This window comes from Coturnix japonica, chromosome 7, assembly GCF_054131305.1.
Source record: "Coturnix japonica strain WE chromosome 7, WE-NBRP24, whole genome shotgun sequence".
NCBI lineage: Eukaryota > Metazoa > Chordata > Aves > Galliformes > Phasianidae > Coturnix > Coturnix japonica.
Window position 1 is genome coordinate 1,095,001 of NC_140669.1, and position 26,116 is coordinate 1,121,116.

Below are 26,116 nucleotides of genomic sequence, written 5' to 3' on the forward strand. Positions count from 1 at the left end.
CAACTCCTAAGCAATGAAGGACACTTTGTGGCAATGTCTCACAGCTCTTCCCAACCCTTTAAGCTCACCTACACAGAGGTGGGATGAGCTCAGCAGTGCCATCTCCTCACCCCACCTGCCCTATGCCCGTGGCACACGAAGGGTTAATGTGCGGTGGGCTCCCCGTGTAGGTTAATATCACAGCTGCCTGGTAAAGCATTACCCAGCACCTGGCTCCACAAAAGCCTGTTTTTGCAAACAGACTCCTACTTTTCTCCAAGTGTCCAAAAGGTGTTTACCAAAGTAAATCTGCCTAAATCCTCCATCGCTTGGGTCATGGGGGTGGTTAGGAGGGTGGGAAGGTGTCGAGATAATCTCTTTTTGTAAATTCAGTAAATCTTCTGAGGAAGGAGGAAAAAAAATAAAAGAAAAATAAAAGAAAAAATAAAAGAAATCAGGAATCTCTGTCACATGTTTCTGTTCAACCAGGAACGTCTCGGGGATTGCAGTCCTGATGGGTGAGATCTGCCATGGAGCGACGGGGAAACGCGACATCCCACCGCCTGCATTGCGCAGCCCTGCCCTCCCCAAGCGCCTTTAATCTATTTGCTATTGGAGGGGGGTGGGGGGAGAATCAAACCAAACCTGAGAGGGGTCTTAAAAGTGGTTTCTGGAAGAAAATGACAGTTTGGTCGGCAGGAGATAGTGGAACTGCAAAGTTGTCACTTGAGATCTCCGCTCTGCCCCGCTTCTTCCAATACCAGCACTGTGTATTACTTTGTGCGTGTTGCAAATAGAGGCAAACAACACAGGAAATTTTGACAGCTCTGCCTGAAAGGGCTTAAATACTTCTCAGTAAGCAGGATCCGGTTATAAATAAACCTCCTCTTGGTGAGAAAAAGTGGCTGCGACCAAAGACCTCACCGGGTTTTTTATTATATTATTATTAATTTATTTATTTTCAGAACTGTCTTATTAAAAGCGCAGAAGAGCTTCAGAAGAACAAACAAACAGACAAATCTGGGGAGAGGGGGGCGGCCGGAAAGTGCCCATAGACGTGACTGGGGGAAGCCACGAGAGAGAGCTGGGCTTGAGAAAGTTCCACCGATCCGCCTTCATCCTCTCCTCCTCCTCCTCCTCCTCCTGCGGCCGTGGAGCCGCTGCTTTTCCCCGTGCCTGGGGATCCCGGCCCGCAGCATCCTCGTAGGGAAGGGGGAAAAGCATCGGAGCCCCCAAAAAATGGGGGGGAAAGGGTGATTTCTCGGTGCCGAGCTGCTCACCGGGGGTGGCCGAGATCTCCTGGCCCCCGCTCCCCAAGGTCACGGTGAGTAAACAATAATAGTAATTAAAACAAAATAATAGGCAGCAGTCAAGAGCGGAGAGTACACACACCTGACCCTAAGTATAACAGACTTCTCCGAGTAGAATTTGATCCCTCTCTGACACTTTCTACCTCAAGTGTTAGAGCGAGTGGCCATGAATAGTACAGGCATGCCATCTTGTAACACTATCTGCCTGTCAGAAGAGCCAAGGCTGGGTAGAGCAGGATCTATATAAGGCTTGTAACTAGGGGAAGCCCAACAAACAGCTACAAACACCTAAGTTATTTTACTCAGCCTCCACCCTTCTGCTTTTTCCCCCCTCTTCTCACTCTCTTTTTTTTTTCTTTTCATCTTGGCTTTCTGTTGCAGAATGCAAATGTAGCCTGCCGGCGGTGAATGGGCTGAATTGTGATTAAGAAGAAGAAGAGCTCCTTTCTTTGTTCTCCCCTCAGGGGATGTTTACTGGGAGAGACACAGCGGATCAGATATGAAAGGCATTCAGGTCAGCATTGATGTGAGCGAAAGTGAAATCATACCTAAGGCATTCAAAAGACCGCCGTGTCAGGGGTTCAGCTAACGGTGCATCTACTGTGTGTGTCTTCCCTGTTAGGCACAAAAAAAAAAAAAAATCCTTTCCACAAACAGGCTTTTTTTCTTTCTTTCTTTTTTTTTTTTTCCTTTCTTTTTCTTTAAATTAAGACAAAAAAAAAAAATTATAGGGAGAGGAGGAAAAAAATATACAAACTTTTCCTTTGCTGTACCTCCCGAGCAGGAGCCACTTGGCGCTCTGTCTCTGATAGAGCAGGCACGGAACGGGTCCATATGCATTCATTGTAGCCATTGGGATCAGAGTCAGTTTTAGGGAGGAAATTATCTGTCTGGAATGGGCACCGCTGTATGTCAGTGCGCCTATATGTGCCCTATGTGTGTGTGCGCACGGGCACCCTCTCCACGCACAGAGGTGTGCGTGCACGCATGGCTACATCCACCAGCCATGGCTCTCCATAAGCCGCAAGGCTTACTTCTGCCATACGAAACACGGGCAATCATCCCTCGCCTCCCTCCTTCCATGATAAAGCAGCGTGGTGCATCGCAGCGGCACAGCACACCTCCAAAAGTGATCTCCTATCGACTTTGGAACTCCCAGGAACACTTTGCAGACGGCTCGCAGCCCACGAGGCCGGCGGTGCAGCAGCGCACGCAAAGTTGGTGCTCAGCTATGGAAGTTACACCGCCTCGAGGAGGAGAGGCATTGTCCTTTTATTTTCATTAAACTTGCTTGATCAAGAAATAGCTGCATCTTCCTTCCTTCCCTTATTTTTTCCTTTGAGTGCATGCTCCTCACAGCCTAAATACCCCTTCCGTAGACTTTCCAAGCAGCTAGCTGACGCTATTGGCATAAACACAGGCACGTGAATATATAGAAAGAAATCACAAACTGCAGCTAAGCATACAGAGTTAGGAGGTGGCTGCACTCGTGGAAAATGAAAACCACTCAACAGCAAAAAAAAAAAAAAAAAGATAGCGATAAAAAGGCTGAAAAATTCAGGAGCGGCGAGCATCCCCTCTGCTCTGGATTTGTTTACACCTCCAGAGCCTTAGTTAAAATATATGGCTTGTCTAATGCTCACATCTGCTTTAATGGTGACGTTTAATTCAGAGATATTTTCAACTAGTGTTTCTGCAGAGCAGATTTCTCTCCTTTTTCTCCTTACTCTAAAAAGACAACTAAAGAGCAATCAAAAAGGTGTCTGACTTGGCCATTCAGACAATTGCACCCTTGTGGGAATGCTGGAATGAATGGTACAGTGGACACCCCAGCACTATTGACGTTATAAACATGTAAATGAAACACATTAGGGCAGACAATCAATTGTCTGTGAGCACTGCAAACCTGCACTCCCTTTCTGTGTGACAGGCACAAAATAGTGTCTACCTTGGGAAGCCATGGTCTTGGGGGGGGAAAAAAAAGGACAAAGAGTTCTCTTTCACAGAGGAGAAAATGCACCTTAAAAGCACTGGGATAATGCAGATGCCAAAAAGTGTTGTGAGGCGAAGAATTTCCTATTTCTTGGAATGAATGTGAGGCTGCCGTAAAAGGATCAACACCCTTCTTCCCACTCTAAAGGGACACACATTTTTCTTGGGGGGGACATTACCAGCCTGTCCTGAGAGCTCCCATCTCCATCTCCCTGATATTTCCCCCCCGCAGTTGGGCGGCTGGCTTTATAGTTATCAATAATTAACTTGTAATTATTTCCTTCTTTTTTTTTTTTTTTAATCCTTCCCTTTCTTGATTTTCAGCTACGTCTTTCCCCGGCACCGAACGTATTTCCTTGCAGCAACCAGAAATTCCCCCCAAAAGTTTCCTGGTGAAGCTTGTGTGCACACAACCCAGCGGGCACAGAATGGTCGCGAATGGCAAAAATCAGACACTCATCTCCAAATCCACCGTTATCCTCCAAATTCACCATCAAACAAACAGCTGAGCCCTGGCACCGCACACAGCCCAGCTACAGCTCGCTCCCATGGATCCGCACAGAGGAACCCAACTGCACACCCCTCACTCCCCAGCCGCTCGCATGGACCACATCAATTTTAATACCTATTTCCAGGTGCTTTTCTCAAGGTTGCATGTTTTTCTCCCACCCGAGCAGCCACTCTGGCAACAATCTGCTCGCAACGGATTCACAGCACTGCAGAGGTGCCCAGGTACAGGAGTGCTCCCAGATGCCCACCCCAGAGCGTGCCACCTGCATGTCACCCATCACAGCCCCCTGCTCACCCCCCAGCCCTATCGGGTGCCCCCAAACTTCCCCATGCAGGACAGAGAGCCTCACTTCCCACCACCGCAGGCTGCTTTCTGCTCTCGTTCGAGTGGGAAGAAAAGGTTTTCCCCCCTTTCCCAGCAGAGAGGAAGGGTGGGTGGGAGTCTTTTTGGTGAGGGCTCTGAGCGAATGTAATCATGTTTGGGCTGCGCTCCCCCTTGGATCAGACGCCCTGAAAGAATTGAACTTTCTCTCTTTTCTTTACAACTGGAAGCGAGATGGCAATGGAATCAAAGGGAGCTATTTGCTGAAAGTTTGGAGGAAATTAGGGCCAACTTTTCCCTTTCCCTCACCCCCATTTTACTGGGGATTTTATTGTATTTTTTTTTATTTTAGTCAGGATGGGGGGGGGGGGGGGTTGAACAAAGCAGCCCCACTAAGGAGGATGGAGTGGACCTGCTCAGTTCTCTGGGCCCGTGGACAACTGGGGCAGCTCCGCACCGCTCCGCGCAGCCCCACCTCTACGGGGCGCCCGCGCTGTGAGGGGCAGAAAGGGGCTCTCTGCCTTCCTCCTCCTCCATCTCCTCCCGTGCCCCCTCCTCCTCCTCCTCCTCTTCCTCCTCCTCCCGTGCCGCTACTTCTCCCGAGTGAAAGTGCTACGAAGTGAGTCAGGCGCCGACAATCATCTGACCGAACTTCCCGCAGCCCCGCCACATTCCTGGGCTCTCCTCTCCGCTCACCCCCACCCGGCTTTGGGCTCCTCTCCTCCCGCAGGACCCCACTCCCCCAGCGGCTGCCCCGAGCCGCAGTTCGGCCGCTCCGCGCTCCTTCCCCAGCCCCGCACACAGCGCGCACCGGGCGCACGCCGCGCTGAGCCATTAGTTGCCTTATTCTGATGTGTCCTCCCCCCCAGCCCCCCTCCCCACACACACACACACACACACACACATCATTTCTATGTGATTGCACTCCCACTGCTCCGGCTTCCCCGATGGCCATCTCTCTCTCTCTCTCTCTCTCTCTCTCTCTATTTTTTTTTCTTTGGTGGGTTTTTAATTTGAGTTGGGTTCTGTCTCGTTTCTAAGGAATTTCGGGCTGATTTCGATAAGCATCACCGTTTGGAGTGTTATCAGCAAAGACACGAGCTCAGAAGTGACATCTTTTCCACGAATCCGGGAAAGGAGAAAAATCCACTCAGGCCAGATAAATCCTGGGCTATTCCCCACGGGAAAGGAGCCGGGCATGTGCTTGTCGAGAAAGAGAAAATGGGAGGGGGGCTGGGGGGGGGAAGAAAAATAAAGGGGAAAAAAAAAAAAGATGGAAAAAAAAAAATAGGAAGAAACCAAGGCAGCCCGGCTCGCCAACCTGCTTCCCAGACCTGGGGCATTTCCCACTCAGAAATAAATGGAAGGACCGAAGGACGGAGCACAAAGAGGACAGAGAGGACAGACAAAGAGGGGAGAGCTGCCCTGCCTGGGCCGGGCACGCTGCAGGAGCTGCTCGACCCTCGCTGTGCCCGGCGCTTGGGCTGAAGTTGGTGTGAGCTTTCAGCCTTCCAAAGAGCGAGGAAAGTTTGGGCTCGCGACTTTAGAGCGGTGCTGGGAGAAAACAGAGCCCTCGGACGGAGCGGGGCCGTGCTGCCCCGGGCCGTGTCCCCAATGGGGGGTGCGAGGACCCAGCGGGGCCGTCCGCTCCAACGCGTCGGTTTCGCGTCTCGGCTCCCGTTGGGGAAGCGGGGAAGGCACGGGAGCATCCCTCCGCTCTGAGCATGTGATGGGTTTAACGCGCTAAAGTAATAATCTCTTGTTAAAAAGCGAGGAGGGGAAGGAAGCGGAATAAACCCCCCTCAAACACTCAGAATATTCTTTAGTGCGAAAGAGCACTTCTGGATGCGTCGCTTGAAATCTCGCTCTCTTTTTCTCTCCAAAAAATGACTGTTTAACATAAGAAAAAAGGCTACTTGACACAAAGCTTTTGTTATCCAGTTGATCAGCAACGTGCTTTAGCTACTTGTAAGGGGAAAAAAAGCCCCACAACAGACATTGATTTCAGAAAATCAATAACCAACATTTAATAAAAAGAACAGAGGAAACACAAGAGAGGAGAGGGAAACATTACGTGTAATTTTAATGTCTCCTAAATTACCCAGAGATGAGGGGAAGGGGAGGTCTCCTCTGCGAGGACCACCTTAAATAATGACAGACACGAGAGGAAAGGGTGGCGGCGGAGGGGGGAGACTTTAAAAAACGATAACAGGGAGCGGATCCTTGGGAAGCCGCTCGGAATATATTATTTGAGTTGGCTTCTCTCTCTTTTTTTTTCTCCCCCCCCTCTTTTTTTTTTTCCCCTTCTTTTGGTAATACTAAGCCGAGCAAATAGATCAAAGACAACACAAAGGGAAAAGCCAGTGTAACACAGCGAACAGTTTCTGACTAAAATTCCTCTATCACTCCCCCATATGGCTCGACGCCTCCACCACAACAAGAAAAAGACACACACACACACACACACACGCACACACACATTCGCAACCTCGAGAGAGGGAAGGGAAGGCGAGAGGAGGGGGGGGAAGGATCATTTGTTTCTAATCAACATTCTCTTGTCTTTGTTTTGGGGTTGTTGTTGTTGTTGTTATTGCCCCCCCCCCGGCACCCCTCCCGCCCCCACCTCCGCACTCGGGGCGAAGTATCTGAGCTCGGAGCGTACGGGTTCAGGTTCAGCGATGCCTCCTCGGAAGGAGGAAAGTTGGTGGGAGAGGGGCCGGGGGGTGCGGCCGGGTGGGGGGTGTTGGGAAGGAGCCGGGGGGATCCGGGCCGAGGGAGCCCCGAGGGGCCGCCAAAGCGGAGCGGGGCAGCGCGTCCCGCTGAGCCCGGCCCTGCGCGGCCGCGGAGTGCGAGCACAGGGCAACCCCGGGCACTCAGCTCGAGGGGGCTATTCATTATTAGGGTGCGGGAAGTTTCATTTTCGAGTCTCTAACAATAATAAAAAGGAAAAAGAAAAGAAAAAGAAAGAAAATAAAAGCAAAGCAGAGAGGCGCTAACTCGGCGCCTCGGGGTTCTCACGCCGCCGCTTTTTCCCATGGCCGGCAGCGGCCCGGCCGCCCCCCGCCCCTCGCTCCGCACCCGTCCGCTCCCGGCCCCTCGGGCCTCCTCCTCCCGGCCGCGCTGCTCCGCCGCGCTCCGCACCCGCGCGACAAAGTTTGGGGCGCGGCTCCGCGTGCGGCTCCGCTCCGCTCCGCGCTGCTCCCGGCCCCGGCCCCGCGCTCCCCCCGCAGCCCCCGGCCCCGCAGTGTCTCCGCGGGCCGCGCAACCTCCGCGGGACGCTCCGCGTGGGGCCGGAGCCGCAGCAGCGCCCCGAGCGCCGGGCTCCCCCCGCAGCCGGCCGGGAAAAAAAAAGTTTTCTCGGGGGGGGCCGCTTACCGTTTTTCCTCCGGGGGTTGGCTTGTTTTCGCCTCTTACACCTGGGGCCATCCGCCATGATCTGCTGCTTCATTGATAAGAGTGGATCAGATGGCAGTTCGCATGGACTCGACTCCCTGATTCAGCAGCACGCAGACTCTATGTAACAACCAAACACAGCGACAATGTGGGCATTGGTATATCCCATTTAAACGCAGGGCGCCAACGGGGACCCGAATTTGCACCCGAAAAAGAACCCATCCACGCACACGGCGACGCTTTGCCGCGCTGGGGGGAGGTGGGACACGGAGCTGCGCGCTCCCCCCTCGCTCCCAGCCGGGCGGCTCCGCTCCGCGACCGCTTTAGGGACCGCGGTGCGCGCTGCGCGCTCCGGGTGTGTGTGTGTGTGTTGTATGTGTGTGTTGTATGTGTGTGTGTGTGTGTGTGTGTGTGTGTGTGAGCTGCCGGGGGGGTGCGCGCGGGGTGCGTGTGCGTGTGTTGCACCAGCAAAGCAGATCGGAGGGAGACAAGAATTACATCTCCAGTGAGTCATAACTCATGACCGTATGAGGGAATGCGCGGCTTTTACAGTAGGCTGCTTGACTCAATGCTAGGCGGACCGCTTCCTCCGAAAAGTACTTTAATGTGACATTAGAACTCGCTCTCTGTCCCTCTCCCCTCCTGCCGCCGCTCCTGTTATTTTTCCTCTCCAAGTGCACTCCGGAGAAGTGATAGGAGCGAGGGAAACATGGCTCTCCCCGTCCTTCTGGGGCAGAGCGCAGCGCCGAGCTCCCCTCCCCCTAGCAGTGTAATTATAAACCTCTGTCACCTTTTTAGTCACTTTGACAATATTCAGGGTTTCCCCTGCCCCTCGCTTAAACAAAGCTTCGGAGTGACATTTTTCATCCCCCCCCACGCCGCAACCCCCCCTCACCCCCCAGAAAAGAAACAGAAATCAAAACCACCGCTGTCAGAATGTGCAGCTCGCGGTGTTGTTTTCTTTCTTTTTCTTTTCTTTCTTTTTCTTTCTTTCTTTCTTTTATTATTATTATTACTATTATTTAACTTGTAAACTTTGGGACCCGCAGTGCGTGCTGAGCCCTATCTGTCACAGCGGCGTTTGGTTCTGCCATCCCGCTGCCGAGGCTCGGTCCGCCCCGCAGAAGATGCTGTAGCTTTAAAGATGCTTTGACTCGAGGATTAGTTTAAACAGGGGCTATAAAAGATGTAACAGATGCAAACTGTAAAACAAGGGCAATTAACCCTTGCTCTCCTGAGCAGGATCCCCTCTCGCCTTCTCATCTATTGTCTTCCCCAGCACTGGGACTTTTACATTATTATATGTTTTTAATAATTCCTTGACTGAATGCTCCCTTTTCTTTGTTTTTTTCCTAGCCAAGTGTTTTCTTCTTCTTCTTCTGTATTTTTTTTAATTATTATTATTTTTATTTTTAATTCTTTTCCCCTCCCTCGTGTTCTTTCACTCTGCTGGCGCTTCCCAGCAGGGCTGAGCTGAGCAGCGTGCTGCTGCTGCTGCTGCTCCTTCCTTCCATGCCTCAACTCTTCCCAACCCTCTGCGGTCCCCAAACCCGCGTGTCCCCATCAGGTAAAGGGATGGCGATCTCCACGGAGTGCCCGTGCGGGGTCAGCGTGGCTCCTCACGCTCTATGCGAAGGATTCCGCCTAGGCAAGGAGAAATCACCCCGTGAATGGATGGGGCTGAGAAATGTGCTGCAAACTTTAGCATTTGCTGCTAAACTCGCTGCTGGAGGGGCAATGCTGGCATCCCCTTGCAGAGCTGCAGCAGTGCGAGGACAGGGACCGAGCGGGCTCCGAGCCTGCCTCGGCAATTGGCGTTTGCATGCAAAACGAGCAGGGCTGAATTGTTTTAAATGCATTTCACTGCCTCTCCTGCTCCTCAGCCTGCCTCCAAAAGTTGTCCATAATTTGAAACCCGCACATCTCGACAGCACTTTCTTTCCCAGATGAGTCCCTTGCATTTTATTTCTATTTATTATATACATACATATATATATTCGCTTTTTGGTAAACGACTTTTAAGTTCCAGTCACTACTTTCACTTCTTGCTTTAGGATCCCAGAAACTAAGGTGCTACTTCACCCAGCTCCGCGAAATAAAAGAAAGAAATGAAAGCGAGCAAGCAGACAAAACAGCAAACTTTCTGTTTGGGGAAACACATCCTCGCCCGGCCGGGCTGCAGCACGAACAGGTATACAGCAACTTTGGGGCGAAGCCACGAATAAAAGAGCAAAGGCTGCCTAAGGGGAGGCAGAGAAATGGAGATATTTGAATGCAGGAGGGCGATGCTCCTTCCTGGCACTCAAACTTTTTGGAGCTGATGTGCAAAAGGCACCTCCTGTACCTGGCTGACAGGTAATGGGGCGGGGGGGCTCAGCCCCGAACCCCCAACCCGCTCGTCCTTCTTTAGAGATGGACCCAAACGCCTTCGGGTTCGGATGAAAAAAAGGGAGAATTTCGCCCCAAATGAGAAGAAGGCAGAAAGGAAGCAAAAGGTTGAAAATAAGAAAAAATAATAAAAATATAAATTCTATCGAAATTAAATGAGCTCGTTGGAGGTTGAGGTGGCGTGAGGGGGGTGGGGGGGGGAGGAAGAGAAGGGGAAGGGGGAAAAAAAGAAATCAATAAAAAAGGAAAGAAAATGGAATTAAATTCCGAACGTACCTGCGAAGTCTTGTTTGTAGTTTTGGCCAGAAATGGTGAGAAGAAAAAGCATGAAGAAGCCGCGAAGTGGAGGAGAAAAGGTGAAGGGAGATGCAGCTCCTGGAGAAATTGTAAAAGCCTCGCAAAGAGTTGTCGGAAGGACCGTTATTCCTGCTGGGCAGGTTAGGACTGATCTCTTTCTGCCACTCCAGGAAACACAAACCTGGGGACGGACTGACGTGTTACGCCTCTTCTAATGACATTTTTTTCTTTTTCTTTTCTGTAGGAGCGAGAGGAGAGACCCTGAAACACACGCCACCTATCTTTGTGGGGAGGGATAATTGAAGAGCACCAAACGTGAGCATCATGTGGAAACGTGATCGCCAAGTTTCTCTCTGGGAAAGGATCTGGGATAGATTATACCTTGAAGTCTCCGCGAACGCTTTAGCGGCAGAAATGCAATTCCACCTCCTCCCGCCCGCCCCCCGCCCCTCTCCCGCCCCCCGCCCCGCTCCGTTCCGCGCCGCTCCGCGGACCCCCCCGGCCCCGCATCGCTCCTTCCCCGCGGGCCGCAGACCGGACCCCCCCCCCCCCCCCCACTCCGGCTGCAGCTTTTTACCCCTCGGGGCTGCAGCTTTTGCCCCTTCCGTGCATCTTCTACCCCCCCCCCCCCCCCCCCAACCGGGCTGTGCGGGGGGGTTGGGGGGGGTTGCACACCCTCTGCCCCACAAGAGCTGCCTCCCCGCAGCCCTCCCCATTGCCTCCCCCCACCCCATTGCCACTTTTCCCCTCTCCCCCCCCCCCCCCCCAACTCGTTCAGCCCTCACTCCCCCCTCCCCCGCAGACGGGATCCCCCGCCCCCAGGCGTGCTGCCTGCCGGCTCCCCCGCCCCCCCGGCAGGATCCCGCCGGATCCCGCCCCCCCCATAGCGGGATCCCCGCCGGATCCCGTCCCCCTCCCTCCCCCCCCCCCTCCACCGTAACGGGATTCCCGGCGCTGGGCCGCATCCTGAACCCGGCCCCTCCAGAGCTGGGGCTGTTTGCGGAGGGCAAAACTTACCCTAACATAACGCCTAGAAACTAAACTCAGTGCGGGCACTGCGAACAAGCTCCGAGCTGATTCCTGCTCGTTTGGGTGCCGTTTTATTTTTATCCTCACGCGTTTCTTTTGGGGCATGTTTTTTTTCCCCCCTCTTTCATTTCAGCACTCATCCAGGTTATTTGAACAGTCAGCTAAATCTGATGGAAAAAAAAAAGAAGAAGACGAAGAAGAAGGGGGAAAAAAAAAAAAGAAGCCAAAACACACCCGAACGTGCTGAGCTCTTACAGTGTCTGTGTGCTGTTCACAGATAGGGATCGCTGGGCTCTTCCTGCCCCGGCCCGGCCCGACCCGCAGAGCCGAACTTCCCTGAGGTTACAACTTTGTCACCTTTGGGAAAGTATGAAAATTAAAACAAAATCGCATCAAGGAGGGGACTGAGGGAAGGGGGGGGGGGGGGGGTAGGAAGAAAAAAGAGAGAGAGAAAAAAAAAAAGAAAAAGCCCAGACTCCACCTTTGCACTGAAGGGATTGGTTATGCAAATATGGAAGGGGTTTCCTGGCAAATACAGCTTTCTACTGTATGGTTAATTAAATCATCACTCAAAAGCCTTCCAATGTGACGCTTCTGTCGTAATCCAATCAGGTTACGTAGGTCCTAAACAAGAAAGATATTTTCCACATCTGGAAGTCAGCAATTTAGCAAGTACTGCACATTATTAACCAATTCAGAGCCCGCTTCCCAGGGGGATTTTGATTTATTTATTTATTTATTTTTGAAGTTTAAGTGTTCTTAACCAACGCTCCGCTGTTTGCTTAATCAAAAAGCTGGTTTACACTGCGCTGCAATTGAGAACTAATACAGAAGTAAGTCAAGGCAGCCGAGCTGGGGATGCTGTGCGCTTATCAGCGCTGGGGGTTGATACGGCGCAGCTCGATCCGCCGCTGCCCGGCTCCCAGCTCAGCCCTCGGCCCTTCCTGCCTCCAAAAGAGCTCGAAACCATCTCGGTGCGAAGATAAACTTCGCATCTCGCTCACCCGTGTGATCCCTTCGGAAGGTAACCGTGCAGCTGCCCGAAGGGCTGCATTAAGGAGCTGCGGAACAATTCCCTGCTGTGACAGAGTTAAATCTATTACAGCGCTTCTTTTTTTTTCCCCCATTCTTTCTTTTCCTTTTTTTTTTTTTTTTTTCCCCTCCTCGAGAAAACTGAAACAAATGGTACACTGATCCGACACTATTCTTTTACTTACATTAAGCTAAGATAAACTGCTCTTGAACTGTGCATTGAATGTGCGCCTACAGCAAGAGCTGCAACGCGAGCAATAGTCACTTGCAATTGCACTCAAAAATGGTCCCGATCAGAGAACACCTTCGTGATGATTAAATACTGCGAGGGAAGGAAAGGACCTCCCGAGCCCCCCAACGTGTCTTTACAGCTCATCGCTCCCACAAAAACGCGATGGCTATTTTTCATCTGTTAATAAAACCTGCCCTGCGAACTGCAGGCAGGGGCCGGTGCACCCGTGTGCTCCGGATCTGGGGGAAAAGAGAGAGGATTTAGGGGAAAGGGAAGAGGCAGCGCTCCGGGGAGCAGCTGGAGGGGACCCCGCAGGCAGCCGAGACCCCACGGCCGGGGGGGCTTTGAGGGGAAACAGCCGCAAATCCCGCTCGGTGCGTCCCCCCGGGCTCAGGTCCGTGCGCGGCAGGCGGAGGAGCGCGCAGTTTGCTCTCTGCCTGCGCCCGATTTGCGCCCGATTTGCGCGGGCAGCCCGGCCGGCCCCGCAGTGTGGGATGAGGGTGCGGGAAGCAGCGGCTCGAAGCCAACCCGGCTCCTGCCTCCCAGCCCCGCAGCTGTGCAGGGGTGGGAAAAGGGTTTTACTTTATTGTTATCATTATCAACATTTCCCACCCCTCTCCTTCTCCCCCGGACTGAGTTATTTTAGCTCTATTAAAAGTTTTGTTGCCGTATTCAGTAAATAACACCGCTATTTTCTTGAACGTCTCATCACTTGTCCGTGCTCAAATGTACCTGTAGATATATGCACTCACACACACACACACGAAGTGATATCTTAATGAAATATATAGCACAGTGCAAATATCCTGAAATCAGATTCGAGTATTATTAATTTGAATTAGGTCCTCTCAGATCCAGAAGACACTGCCTATAAATCAAGGGCAGCCTGGCAATTCCTTAAAGAGCTAAACTGAATTTAGATGCATATGATAAAAAGAAAGAAAAAGAAAAAAGTGAATGCTAATTACCGGCTCCCCCAATTTCCTCTTAACCATGTTTTATATAAGAAAAAACAAACAAACAAACACACGCAAAAGCCAGCTCTCAAAATGAATTAATCCCATTACAAAATGCTTTACATATTATTCATACATTTCCAGATTACAAAATGGGAGGATGAGCGGCAGATTAAGAGAAGCTGTAGCCTAACCTGCAATGAGAAGGAGTGCCATCAGCATATCGTCATTAAAACATATATCTGCGGCTACCCCAAAAAAGCAACTCTCAGCCCATGCGATGATGCTCACGGGCTTTAAGGAACATGTTGGCATTGGCAGATAATCCCTATTTGTAATTTCTGCAGCCTGTTCTCCAGCCCTCAATCTCACAGCTCCTCCAGCTCCCATACATCTGAGTGACAAACAGCTCGAGATTTGTGGTGGGGGAGGAGTGGTTGTGGGGGGGGCACAACACCCAACCTTATCAATGCTATTTTAACATGATCTATGGGAGTGTTATTATTTTATTTTAATTTCTGGACACTGGACATAAACATTTAGCAATTAGCTAAGCCCTTCTGAGATGGAATTTAACCTTAATCCAGGCGATGATTTCCTGCCCTGCGCTGAACTAATAACGGGAGTGCAGCTCCTTGAGGATATGGAAATAATGACAACCTATAGCTCTGCCTCGATTGGGGTGGTGCTGGCAGCCCGGCTCCCAGCCTCTTCCCATTCTCACTGTGTTCAGCATTCCCCTTCACAGCTTCTGCCTCGCTCCATTTCCAGCTTAAAAGACGTGGCCCTGTCCAAGTCCGTGCATTTAAAAACAAAACCCTCAAAATACCCACGCAGCCCGCAGCTGTCTCTCTGTGTAAGGCACCCAGTGCTGTGGCAAAGGGGCAGTTTTAAGGGCAAATCCCTGGGTGTGAGTTTTTCCCTTTTTCCTTGTGTTTTCCTGCAGAGTTGGGAGCACATCCCAACCACACCATGACGGGCGACGCTTCCTCCTCATCCTCACTAATTTTACTTTGCCTACGTCACCATTGCACACAGACGTGACCCCTGTGCCTGTATGGGGCACCTGATGGGACAAAGTGCTGAGGAGGGGGAGAGATCCCAAGCATAGGGTGAGGGGAAGCCCCCAAGGGTGGATGTGAGGCTTAGGCCTATTGCAGCCGTTACAGCCTGTGCAGGCCCTGGGGCTTGGTGAAGGGACAACCTGCAGCCTTATTTATCTGCATTTGCTCCTTTCTTCCTCAGCAAAGCACAAGGACACACAGTGAGGAGCACATTTTCTCCTGCTGTCACATCCTTGGGGAGGAGGAAAACACAGGGGTGAGGAGCAGCATGGCATCCCACCTCCACTGAGACCTGCCCGGCTCAGGAGCCAGGCTGCGGCTCCAGCTGCTGTGCTGGCAAAGACAGGGGTTTAGCACCTCTAAAAACACATTAGCTGAGCTTTTTATTTCAGGTCTTTCAGAGGGAGGGCTCTTGAGGTTCAGCCTCTTCCTGCACCAGGGATTACAGGTCCATGTGGAGGGGTCCCAGCCTGGGGACATCATCCTTCCCATAGCAGAGCTGCAGGCACGGTGCTGGGGAACCAGAGCCTCAGGGGGTCTGGCTGCCTTCATGCACAGCTCCCAGCTGCAGGAGCTGCCCTCCCTTTGGGGCATAATTGAGAGTATATTTTGCCTTTTTAAAAAGATTAATTAATTAATTTTAATGAAAATGACCAAAAACCAACAGGAGGGGATTATTTTCTGCAGCCACCTGTGGGTAGGCCAGGCCTGGAATTATTTTCCTATATGGCGAACAACCTGTGTGGCCCCAAGGTGCTGGTGGATGCTTTTCCTCCTTACAGGTGTCCCCGAGAACTAAGATTTAAAGAGCAAAAGCCTTCATTTTTGTTTTTATTTTTTTCCATTTCCACATGGAGGAGAGGATATAGAGGGGAGGAAGGGTCAGGGAACAACTCTCCCCTTCCCCCCCCCCCCACTGATGAGGTATTTGGGAAGAAACCTTTTGAATCAACATTCCCAAAGTTTTCAAGTTCCTCTGCGGAAAACCCATGTAGGGATAGGATGCGAGCCAAAAGCAAGGGAAAAGATTGTCTGGCTTTAATTTATCTATCCCTGGGCATTTCTAACAAGCAGATCACTGTAATATTTAATCTCATGCGAGTCCCTGCATGTTAAAAGTGAATCTCTCTCATATGTTTTTGTTAATTTTGTCATTTATAAAGTCACTCCTGACGGCCTGGAGCTGCTCAGCTCCTGTCTGCAACACACATCTCTGCTTCTGGGTTGGGGGAACAGCATGTGTGGGACCCGAGCTGCTTCTCACATCGGGCAGTGAGAAAAGGAGCGGGTGGGGGGGGTGAGGATGCTCACCCTGCTCACCCTGCTCACCCTGCTCACCCTGCTCACTCTTTATGCCCCTGGATCGATGTTGAACTTTGGGCACATTTCTTGGCTCAGCTGGCAGTTATTAAAATTCACTGCTCACTTTTGTTTACAGTTGCTTATTTACTTTGTTGAATTTTTAAAAACTTGTTAGAATGCAATTGAACACAGATTCAACAGTATTTAAGCTTGAAAAATAAAGATGCATTAGAAAGATGCCTATTATGCTTCAGAATTATTAATTGACATTTTTTATGATGAATAATTAATCATTTGAATAATTTTCCTATCTCTGATCTGAACACATATTTGCATATCTAATGTCTGATTTTAAATGTGGTTTCTTTAGTTGCATTCTCCCAGGACAAAGACACGAAGTAAGTAACATCCTAATGTAAAACTTCTTCTTTTTTTTTCTTCTTTGCAGTTGTAAAATATGTTTATTGGAACGTAAGTTTGTGTCTAGTTATGAAGCCATTAATAATCCATGCGTGGCATATATGCATTAATAAGACTGCATCTCTTTTGGATGTAAGTACATTTAGGCCCCATTTTCTTACAAACAGTAGTAAAACCTCCAGAAATACCCATACTTTGCTTACAATTATGCAGGGTTAACCTAGGAAACCATAAAGAAATATCTCAGACAAGCAGCGCGCCTTACATGACGCAAAGTGAAAAGACCAAAAGTTGTTTCATTTTGAGGTGCTTAAAATATCAGCAACTTTTTTATATTCCCTTCTGCTGTTTCGAGTGTCCTCCCAGCATTTGCCTGCTGTGTTTTAACACATCACAATAGCAATCCTCAACCCCCACCTCACAGAGCAAGAATACGAGTGGCACAGCAGTTGCAGGCTGGTCAGCAGATAGGTGCAAGAGGCGGCGCCTGTTGTGCAACCCACTCTGTTCAGTTGGTGCAAGCACAGTTCAGCCACATGGGGAACAGAAAGGAGGAAGGGGCAGCTGGACAAAACTGTCACCAGAAAGGTATATAAAGGAAAGAAAGAAAAGCAAGAAGTTAAAGGAGTAGCCTCTGCTCCTCTGCCTTAGAGCCCCGGTTAATTGCTGTAACCATACCGCCAGCCTGGCATGTGTAGGGTTTCACTAGGAACTGCCTTCACTTATGTCAGCTCTGAGTAAGATTTACTAAGAAATGAAATCTTATATTTAGTGGTACATTTAAGCATACAGCGATCCCAGATATTCTGCTCATGGACTATGATCTCTTGGTGTCATACTTAAGAATCACAGCAATAGATGCTCTGGAAACACCTTACATGGATGCAGCACTGTTAAAGATTAAAGAAAAAGGAGATTAAAGAAATTACACTGAAACAGAGGCACATGTACTGGAATGAAATGCATGATAGTGTTTAAATTTGTTTAGTGACATTAATATTGGGAAGACAGCGCATGTGAAATGACATGTTAAAATAAAAACTTCAGATACCTTTTCTTGTTCACAGTGGGTAGCAAAAAAAAAAATTGACCAAGAAATATGTATCCATGTATCTTTTATGGTGAAAGTATATTATGTGGGCTATGGTAACCTAGTGGGTAATATCTGATGGAGACCGTATAAAGAAACTGAAACGTAGTTCAGGCCGGGATCTGTGGAGAGTCCTCTGCCAAGGGATGAGGTGGGAATTAGAGTTTAATTTACAGTTTTTGCATCTACAAGCACAAGAAAAACAAACATTCCCAAGATGTGGGGTCCCTGTGGGGTCCTCTTGTGTTCTCCTTCCCTTGGGCATCATCATCAGTGGTACTGGAGTGAAAGCATCCAATGCTGGTTTGGCCAAAACCTCTGGATTTTGCCCTAGTGAGGATGATGGACAACTTTGTCAGATTTATTTATATTGGAAATGCAGATATATTTATTTCATTTTATGCAGGCTAAATAGTGAATGTGAAGTAGCCCCTCTTCTACCTATTTTGCAACTAGACCAAACTTATTTCTCCTCATAATTTCTCTCTTTTTTCTACTGACTTAGCGAGCTGAGAAGAGGGGAATAAACTGGCAGGGAACCCGTGCGCAAAGCTGACGTTTTGTTGGCCATCTAAAAGTTTCCATGTCAACTCAACTGCCCAAACAGCTCTTATCACCTCTCTGGGGAAAGTATCTCCTTCTCCCCGTGACCTCAGGAGGTCATCTGTTTATTTAAAATCTATGCATACAGAAGGGTGACAAAAACGTTGAGGAAACCCCAAATGATTTGAAACACTTGGATCCTTCCAAGGAAGCTCAATGTTTATAGAACTGCTCAATATGGGGAAAATTGCTGCGTGTTCCAGTGACGCTGCTCACCTGACCTGCAGATGTACACACGGCCCAGCAGACATGTCCTGTGTCAGGGCTGGCACTGGACTTACCAGCTCTTCTACTTGCTTCTCCCCGACCATCAGCATCACCTCCAGCTCATCTACGGATGGAAGCTTGGCCAACTGGCCCTCTTCCAAGTCCAAATCTTAAGCTCTGGGTTATTAAGAGCTGTCAAAAACAGGAGGGCTTATTTTTACTGCCACAGAAGTTTTCTATCAGTCTTCCCTTCCTCTCCAGTTTGCATCTGAATATTTTTTTTTTGTCTCAGGAAATGTCCCAATTGTCCTCTGGGTCATTTGCTTTCTAACTCCCCAGGTCAGTGTCCCATTAGCAAAACCTCTATTTGAATGAGTCTTCTTCCCTCAGATGCGGTGTTAGGTGCACATACACTCCCACCAACACTTCTTACTACATTGCTTAAAATTTGCTCCGTGCAGCAACCAAACTATTTTAAAACCTTACCATCCTTTTTTAAACAGACATCAGCTATCCTGCTTCAAATCTCTGACAAGGATGTGAAAACCGCAGCGTCAGAACAACTGCTGCTCCCTTCTCAAATCCTGACAAGCAACTTTCAACCTGAAATCCTCTAAAAATGTGTGTATATATATAGATGGATAGATAGATAAAAATCAAAATTGACTATATTGACTGTATCTCTCTGCCCAGTTCTGACAGGTTGGAAATGTGTGCAGAAATGAGCAATGCAGAATATGGCAGCAGCATTTGGTGTTTGCCCAGTGGGTCCATCTACCACAAGGAGTTTATGGGTGGCTGTTTCCTAGTTTTTGTGTGAAGGAGAAAGCAAAATGACCTCCAGAATGATTTCAGCAGCTCGGTTGGGTTGCTGTGAGTGCTAACATCCATGGCTGCTGAGAGGAATTGTAACAGGGGTCTTTGTGCCATAATTTGAGTGAGTCATATCTCACCAAGTAAAGATACTTTCATGGGTCCAACAAGGTTCCTATACAATGTTATTCATTATTTGACCCTAAATTTTGCATTATATAGTCAACTGATTATACTGAAGGCAATAGAGATGGGAACAAGCATAACACATGCTCCACAAGATGCTGAGATAATAGGGGAAGAAATGGGGAATCGTAACAAACGGGCACCATGCGACCTGGAAAGGAAGGCACTGGTGGCACCCAAGTCTTTTCAGGGATGTAAGGAGGTTTGGACACTAATGCCCAAAGAAAAAGAGCAGATTTGGAGAGGTGTCCCAGCATTTGATGTGCATCTTGCTTTGATGGCTTTGGGAGCTCACAGGGAGTTTCAGGGCAGCCAAGCCTGGATGGTTTCATAGCTCATCCATACCACCCACCCTCCAGCTGTATGTGGCAGCAGTATCCTCCCTTATGCCAAAGCTTGTGGCAGGAGAGTAGCTATCAGTAATGTCTGTGTCCAGAATTTGGGCAGCATTATTTAAGAAATACAAGTCCAAGTGTAAAAAGTGACCCTGATATTTCACTCTGGAATGCAGCTGCGGTTGGAGGTGGGAGCATTGGAAAAGCAGCCCTAGTCTGCACACAGGGAAGGCAAGCTCTCCCTCATGCCTGGTGGTGAGGAGGCAGGAACAGAGCAGAGACTGAAACCACTGCAAATATTTGTTCTCATTGTCAGATGTTTCTATAAAATCAGTTGTTACTGAATCACTGTTGAAGTTATTGAGCATTTAAATAAGCAGAGAGTGAGAAAAGCTAAGTCTAATTATACATTTCATGCCATTTACAGAGGTTTCCAGGGGATTTTCTTTTAATAAAAGTGCAGTGCATCAAAAAGAATAAATCCTACAATTTTGTTATTTACAAATCAGCTTCTTCTGCCTCAAGCTGACAGACTTACTCTCCATCTTACACTCTTCCTTCCACTCCAAAATGCACCCAGTACATTGACATTTCTGCTAATACTTGTCAAGTATCCACATACTATTTTATGCTCCTTAGGCTGGTAAGCAAATGGATGCAAAGAAAATCATAACATTGGCATAACAAATGTCTTCTTACAGAACGATACAAAGAAAAAACCCATGGTGTCAGACAGCATGTAACCCTGATGTTTCCCAGATGAAGAGCAAGAAGTGCCTTTTATACCCCTGTCCATCAAACCCTGAAGTTTTCAATTTGGAAGCCTGTTTGGAGATATTATTCACTTAAATGTGATTTATTAACTCCAAAGAAAAAAGTAAAAATGGAAAACCAAAAGTACTCTGCACCTGCCTCCAGACTGTGTAGCTGTTGGAGTGTGCACCTCAGCACCTGGGACCAAGGGAAACTACTAAAATCTTCTCGTCTATAAGATCAGTGGGTGTAGCACCCATCCCTACAGTCTCCATCCATGCTTTGGGGAAGAGCAGCCATACTGAATCTGACTGATAAGTCACTCATTGCCTCCCTGAGGCTGCTCTCTGTGTTGGAGGTGAACTGAAATAGAGAACACCATGAGGCCACATGCTTGTTTGTCCAAGTTGGCTGCTGGCACAGATATATATAACACTGATGGCTTCAGCAATTAAAATGTTACATGCAAAGGGTACCGGTTAAACGAAGGAATGGAAATTAAAGGGGTTCTCTTAAGTATGAACATACCACACAGACACTACAGAGATATGAGTTCTGCATGCTTTCCAAGGTCCTAGCCTTGCCCTGCCATTACAAGATGGGCCTCTTTCCTGAGCAGACGCTGTCAGTTGAGCCAAATTCTATGATTGTTTTGTGATATGGATATATGTGGACCGGGGACTAAATTAAGGACATTAAACTCAATTTCCTTAAGACATGAGCCAGATTTTAATACTGCAGCTGTCCAGAGGTGAAAGGGTAATGAGGACATGAGGAATTCCTGGACGGGAAAGGGACACTTGGCCCAACAAGTCTGTCCCCCATCAAGTTTATTACAACACACCTCCCTGCCTTGTCGATACATCCTCCAGCCCTGACTGCCTATATAAACATGTCTGGCTATCTCTTCTGTTAATTAACACTCTAGTTCACTTGGTGCTTTTATTTAACTAAATGCCCACTGCATTGTGAACTGGATAGCTCTACATGAATTTACTGTTTATTCCCAGACCCTTCATTTTTAATTGGCTTTTAGTTTTTAAACCCAGCAGATACAACCTCTACATCACTTTCCATCCTAATTATGACAACGGTAGTGTTTAGGTTTTTTTAGAAATGATTAGGCTCAGCCTTAATTCATATCAACTATCTTTAACAGTCAGAAACAACCATTGCTTCATATCTTATTCCTATTTGAGCCACTGAAGTTCTTCTCTGTAAAAGGTGATCAAAATTGGAATTATTGGAGAAAATCTATCATGTTCTTCGTGCAGTAACAGCTCTTTTGATTTTTCAGGCTATCCTTCGCCGGAGTGTCCATATCACACTTTATTTATACTGAATTGGCATTGATTCAAAATTGATGTACTCAATCTGTCAAACAGTTCTTAAGGTGGAGCAGGAATTTTGGTAGCCAAGTATTAACTTGGCTATCTCCTGAAGTCGAGAAAGAGCTTTGAAGGCTGATAGGAGGGGGAAAAAAAAAGCTCCCAAGAAATCAGTATCATTACAAAGGCTTCTGACTGCTAACTGGTCTTCATTTATTCAAAACTATCTCCCTTTAAATATTCCGCTAGCAAAGTTGAGAGCAAATTAGCATACAGATGCTTCCTCAGAATGCCAACATTTGAAAAAAAAACCTGGGTTTTTCCCTTCCTCTGAGGCAACTCAAAGGAGAATGTCATTAGGGATGAACACAAAGACGGGGAAAGAGACGAGTCACCAGCAAACCCCCCAATTTTGAAATATCAAAGACCAAGACGTTGGTGAAACAAAAATACTCCAGGTGCAGTTTAAGTGGAGGAAACGGGGAAAGGAGGTTACTGGGGAGTGAGACAAGAAAGGACTCAAGTTTGTTGCTAAATGTTGAAATCCCATAAAACTAACACACCCCCAATTACTTCTGATATCTATGCTCCGTCACTCAAAAAAGCAACTTGATTATATGACTAACAGGAGATTTTTCGCTTGCTTTAAGGTTTGGCTTGGAGAAAAAACAGTATTGCCAGCAGAGATTGTTCAGTGGAAGAAACTCTGCACCCTGTTGAGAAACACTGAGGTTTCATTCAGGAACTAAGATGGCAGCATTGGGTGGAGAAGGAACTCTGAGAAACTTGGAAACAGAAGAAAAACAGTTACTGGTTTCATGCAGGTGAAGAAACAGTTCTGAGAGGGGGAATGGAGAAAAAAACAGTCCACGTCATCATAGATTATTTGATTAAAAAAAAAAGTGTAACAAAAATATTAAGTTTTCCTCTTCATACCGTTCTGAATTTGGAGGTCCAGCCCCATTTCCAGGGTGCTCACTGAAATGTGAGTTGAAGAGACTCCTGTAGATGGGATTGAGGAGGTGCAGCCTTTAGTACTTGTGAAAGGAGGGCTGGTAAGGTCACCCAGCACAGACCTGAGCTGTGGTGCCCTGAGGCTTTCCTCCTGTCCCCATTCTCCTGGCAGGGCTGAGCTATTCAGGACAGGTCTGTATCACCCTGGGGGCAGAAAGGGACTGGAAGTGCTTCAAACTCACATGGGTCTCTGGAACAAGAGAGACAGAATTTCCTTTGTTATCTGTACCTTGTGATAACACCATCCCTGGGATAAAAGTCTTACTTTACCCAAGTACTTGTCCATTAAATCGAGACAGAGAAGTGCTTTTTTGTTGTTGATTTTCTTAATTCCAGAAGTTGTTTTTATCTGTTGGGTGTTTTTTTGTCTGTTTATGTTTAATCTCATAATTTCCTAATCCAAGGGACAATTAAAAGAAAAAAAGAAGAAGTCAGAAACCTCTTATTCTATCCCTTCCCCTTTTCTGGAATTCCTCCCTGCTCTCTCCCTCATCCCTTTGCATAGCATACCTCCACCACTTCTGTCAACCCTCTCCCCATCTGGCGCATGTTTTCACATTTCCCACTGCATCAGAAAAGCCTGTTTACTTTGCTCTATCAGCTCTGTGCGACAGCCCAGCAGCGTGTTCCTGGTGGTGCTGATGCTGCATTTGCTGGTGATCTGGATCTTGCATTTAGGCGGCTTGTCGCTACTCCCCTGTACCTCACGTCCCCAGCATAATTTGCTATGTTACCTTTGATATTCTGGTTTAATTCTTTTGCATAGATTAGAGACGAGACAAGCTCCTAACCCAGCCAAAGCACCATCCTGCATTGACTGCCGATCTCCAAGTCATTCAGTGAACACTGTTTTCAGACTCTTATCAGTTCATTAAAGTTTATCATTTAGGCAGTGGCTCTGTACCTTGCTGGTAATCTTCAGTGTAGGATCTTATCAAACGCTCTCAAGGAGGCCTGGGCATGCTGTATAGACATACTGTATACCTATAGGATTTTCATTGTCTACCTTGGCAGCGACACCTTTGAAGAACTCCAGCAAATTATTTGAGCACGATTTCCTGCTCTAAATCCACATTGTTTGACTCTGCTCAGGTCAAGATTTTGAGCATGTTCCTTTATTAAATGCTGTGAAATTGTTCCTGTTCTATTCTTTGTAGCTATGAATTGCGTTATGTTCATTTGTTTATATTATGATTTTAAAATATTTTATATGTATGTATTCCTCTGCATGTGCCTATGTACACAAAAGTGCATACATGTATATGAAATTGAGTTTATATTGAAGTATATTGGGCTTTAAACCTGAATACGTTAAAATAGTTAATGCAGTATAAAATGCAAAGGGGATACAGTTAGGGACAGATCTTTGGCTAGAGTAAATGAATTTGACTTTGAATACATTTTGCTAACTTAAATGGTGTTAACTTGATTTATGTGAGCTGGGGAGTTAACCCTTATGCAACGTAATTTCTTTACTTAAGTGCCAAGAGATCAGAATTACCTTTGAGATGCTTCTTCACATTTCTGATTTACCACAGATCTCAATCCACATTTACTTTGGATCTCTCTGTGGCTCTTAATGTTTTACCACATTTTATTATACAAACTATACACTACTTTGTTTCAGATTAGTACTTACTTACACTTCAATTTTCCATTATTTTACAAAGTTTAACACTCTTTCCAGTTCTGTTAATTAATACATTCGTTAATTAATCAATTAACTTGTTGATCTGTAGCTTTCCCCACTGCAATAGGGAATCTGGCAGTTTCCTGTAAATATAATTAAAACTTCATTTTTATTAGATTACTGCCTATTTTCATAGGGAATCTAACTTTTCATGGAGGAAGTAGGCTTGTCCCTTCTTGCCTATGGTGGAACCCTGAAATGGCAATCAGATGTAAAGGAGATAAGCCTTCTGTACTAGCCATGGAAAGAGCACGCCAAAACAGCATTCATTCGAGCCATGAGGCTTTTTGGGGACAACACAAGCTCTTATTGCCCTGCTCAAAACTCTGTGGATGTCACCACCTTCCTCTCCACCAAGGTTAGACATTCTTTCCACATGCAAAGCCCAACATCAACTGCTGGTGCTTATTTCAATGCAGTAGGTTGGTGATGAAATAATGTGTCCAGCCAACGGGGAAAACAGTTTTATCATTGGTCAAAAGGATACATGAAGACCTCAGCTTCACCAGGCTTTGGCATTGGCTGCCCACAACTCATGCTGGAGCTCCTTTACGTTGTGAGAGGTCTGGATTTTGAGTACCTGCTCTCAGGTACACTGGTTATATTACAGTGATTAAATATATCATATATGGAACTGGAGATGAGTCTTCTGGTCATGGGACTGCACGAGGTCGATTTTATTTATAAACTGCTAAGCCCACGCTTTGGTATGCCAGGAACAAAAATATCTGAACTGGAAGTTATGACTTGTAAGTCTGAAAGATGAGGTCCCATCTTTGAAGAACTTCTCAACCAAATTACCTACAAAACACAAAGCTGATTTGCTTTTCTTCAGTTCACTACTACCAGATTCCCACTACTCTGTGTTATTGGCCATTTTTTTCCCTCATTGGCTGTGTAAACTCTCTCATTGTTAACATGGATTCAAAGCAGAAATCTTACTATCGTTAGCTTTCCCTAATTGTTCTTTTGACTCAAGTATTTACTTTGTAACCCTCCCAAGCTTTTCCTAATAAGAATGTTTTCTATTGATTTATCCCTTAAGATCTGTCTTTATCATAGTGAAGTTTGAACTCTATCATTATCTTCAAAATTATATTAAAATTAAATGTAATTAAAGTTAAATTTTATAATTAAAATTAATCTTACAGCAGTACACATCCTTATCTCTGAGTATGGGACTCAGCCCAGCTGCTAGTTGCTAAGTGGGCTAATAGCATTGTCACTACAAACAAACTCTTTTAGCTTCCACAGAGCTATCCCACTAATCAATACCCAAATAATTACATTTCTCCATTATCAAATTCTAGTTTTCTTTATCAACTTTTCTTCTACCAGTAATTTTGTTGTCTTAATCTGGTTTCTTCTCCAGAGGTCTACAACAACTGTATAGTTACACCAGATAATCTTTCCTTTCCTCTCTGCTAAGTTCTCTAGCCTTCCAATTATGAAGTCCTGTAAGGAAGATGCCACTGAATGGAAGTTTGATCAAGATATACATATATAACCCTAATGCAGACTACTAATTTTATCTTGTCTCACCCTTGAATGAAATCCTGTGCATCTATTTGAAGTTGCCATTAATTTTCTTGATTCATTCTCTTATTTTCTTTCCAACTGTTTCCAGGAAATGTATCTAATTATTAGAGATGAGGAAAGATCTACAGGCCTGTATATATACCCCATATAGACTTTGTAGCTCATATCCACCTTTAATTAACACAAATACAAGCAATAGTTTTTTCTAGATTAATACCTTAAGCTTTGATGTTATATCCTTACCTAGAACTTTTCTGCTGCATTTTGACATAGCTTTGGTCCAGAGGAAGAGTTCTATGTCATAGAGCTTCACCCTCCCTCCTTAGACCTGA

At 47.0% G+C, this 26,116-nt stretch overlaps 1 protein-coding gene and 1 long non-coding RNA gene across 5 annotated transcripts in view; one reads left to right on the plus strand and one right to left on the minus strand.

The window, feature by feature from the left end:
* ZEB2 (zinc finger E-box binding homeobox 2) overlaps nucleotides 1-10,340 on the minus strand; it is a 107,711-nt gene extending 97,371 nt beyond the window's left edge. The window contains exons 1-2 of the mRNA XM_015869266.3: nucleotides 10,171-10,340; nucleotides 7,489-7,626 (exon numbers count right to left, since the gene is read on the minus strand). Coding sequence (XP_015724752.2) covers nucleotides 7,489-7,561 — 73 coding nt within the window. The 5' untranslated portion in view covers nucleotides 7,562-7,626; nucleotides 10,171-10,340. The remainder of the gene's footprint in view (nucleotides 1-7,488; nucleotides 7,627-10,170) is intronic.
* Nucleotides 7,724-10,572, plus strand: LOC146760039 (uncharacterized). 4 transcript variants are annotated; one of them, XR_014948158.1, is made up of 3 exons: nucleotides 7,724-7,861; nucleotides 9,561-9,697; nucleotides 10,191-10,330. It is a non-coding gene; the product is annotated as an uncharacterized LOC146760039 (long non-coding RNA). The 4 variants fall into 4 exon arrangements; XR_014948156.1 differs by lacking the exon at nucleotides 7,724-7,861 and adding an exon at nucleotides 7,883-8,011; XR_014948159.1 differs by lacking the exon at nucleotides 7,724-7,861 and adding an exon at nucleotides 10,436-10,572 and having other exon boundaries at nucleotides 8,376-9,697; nucleotides 10,191-10,331.
* Nucleotides 10,573-26,116: the final 15,544 nt, after the last annotated feature.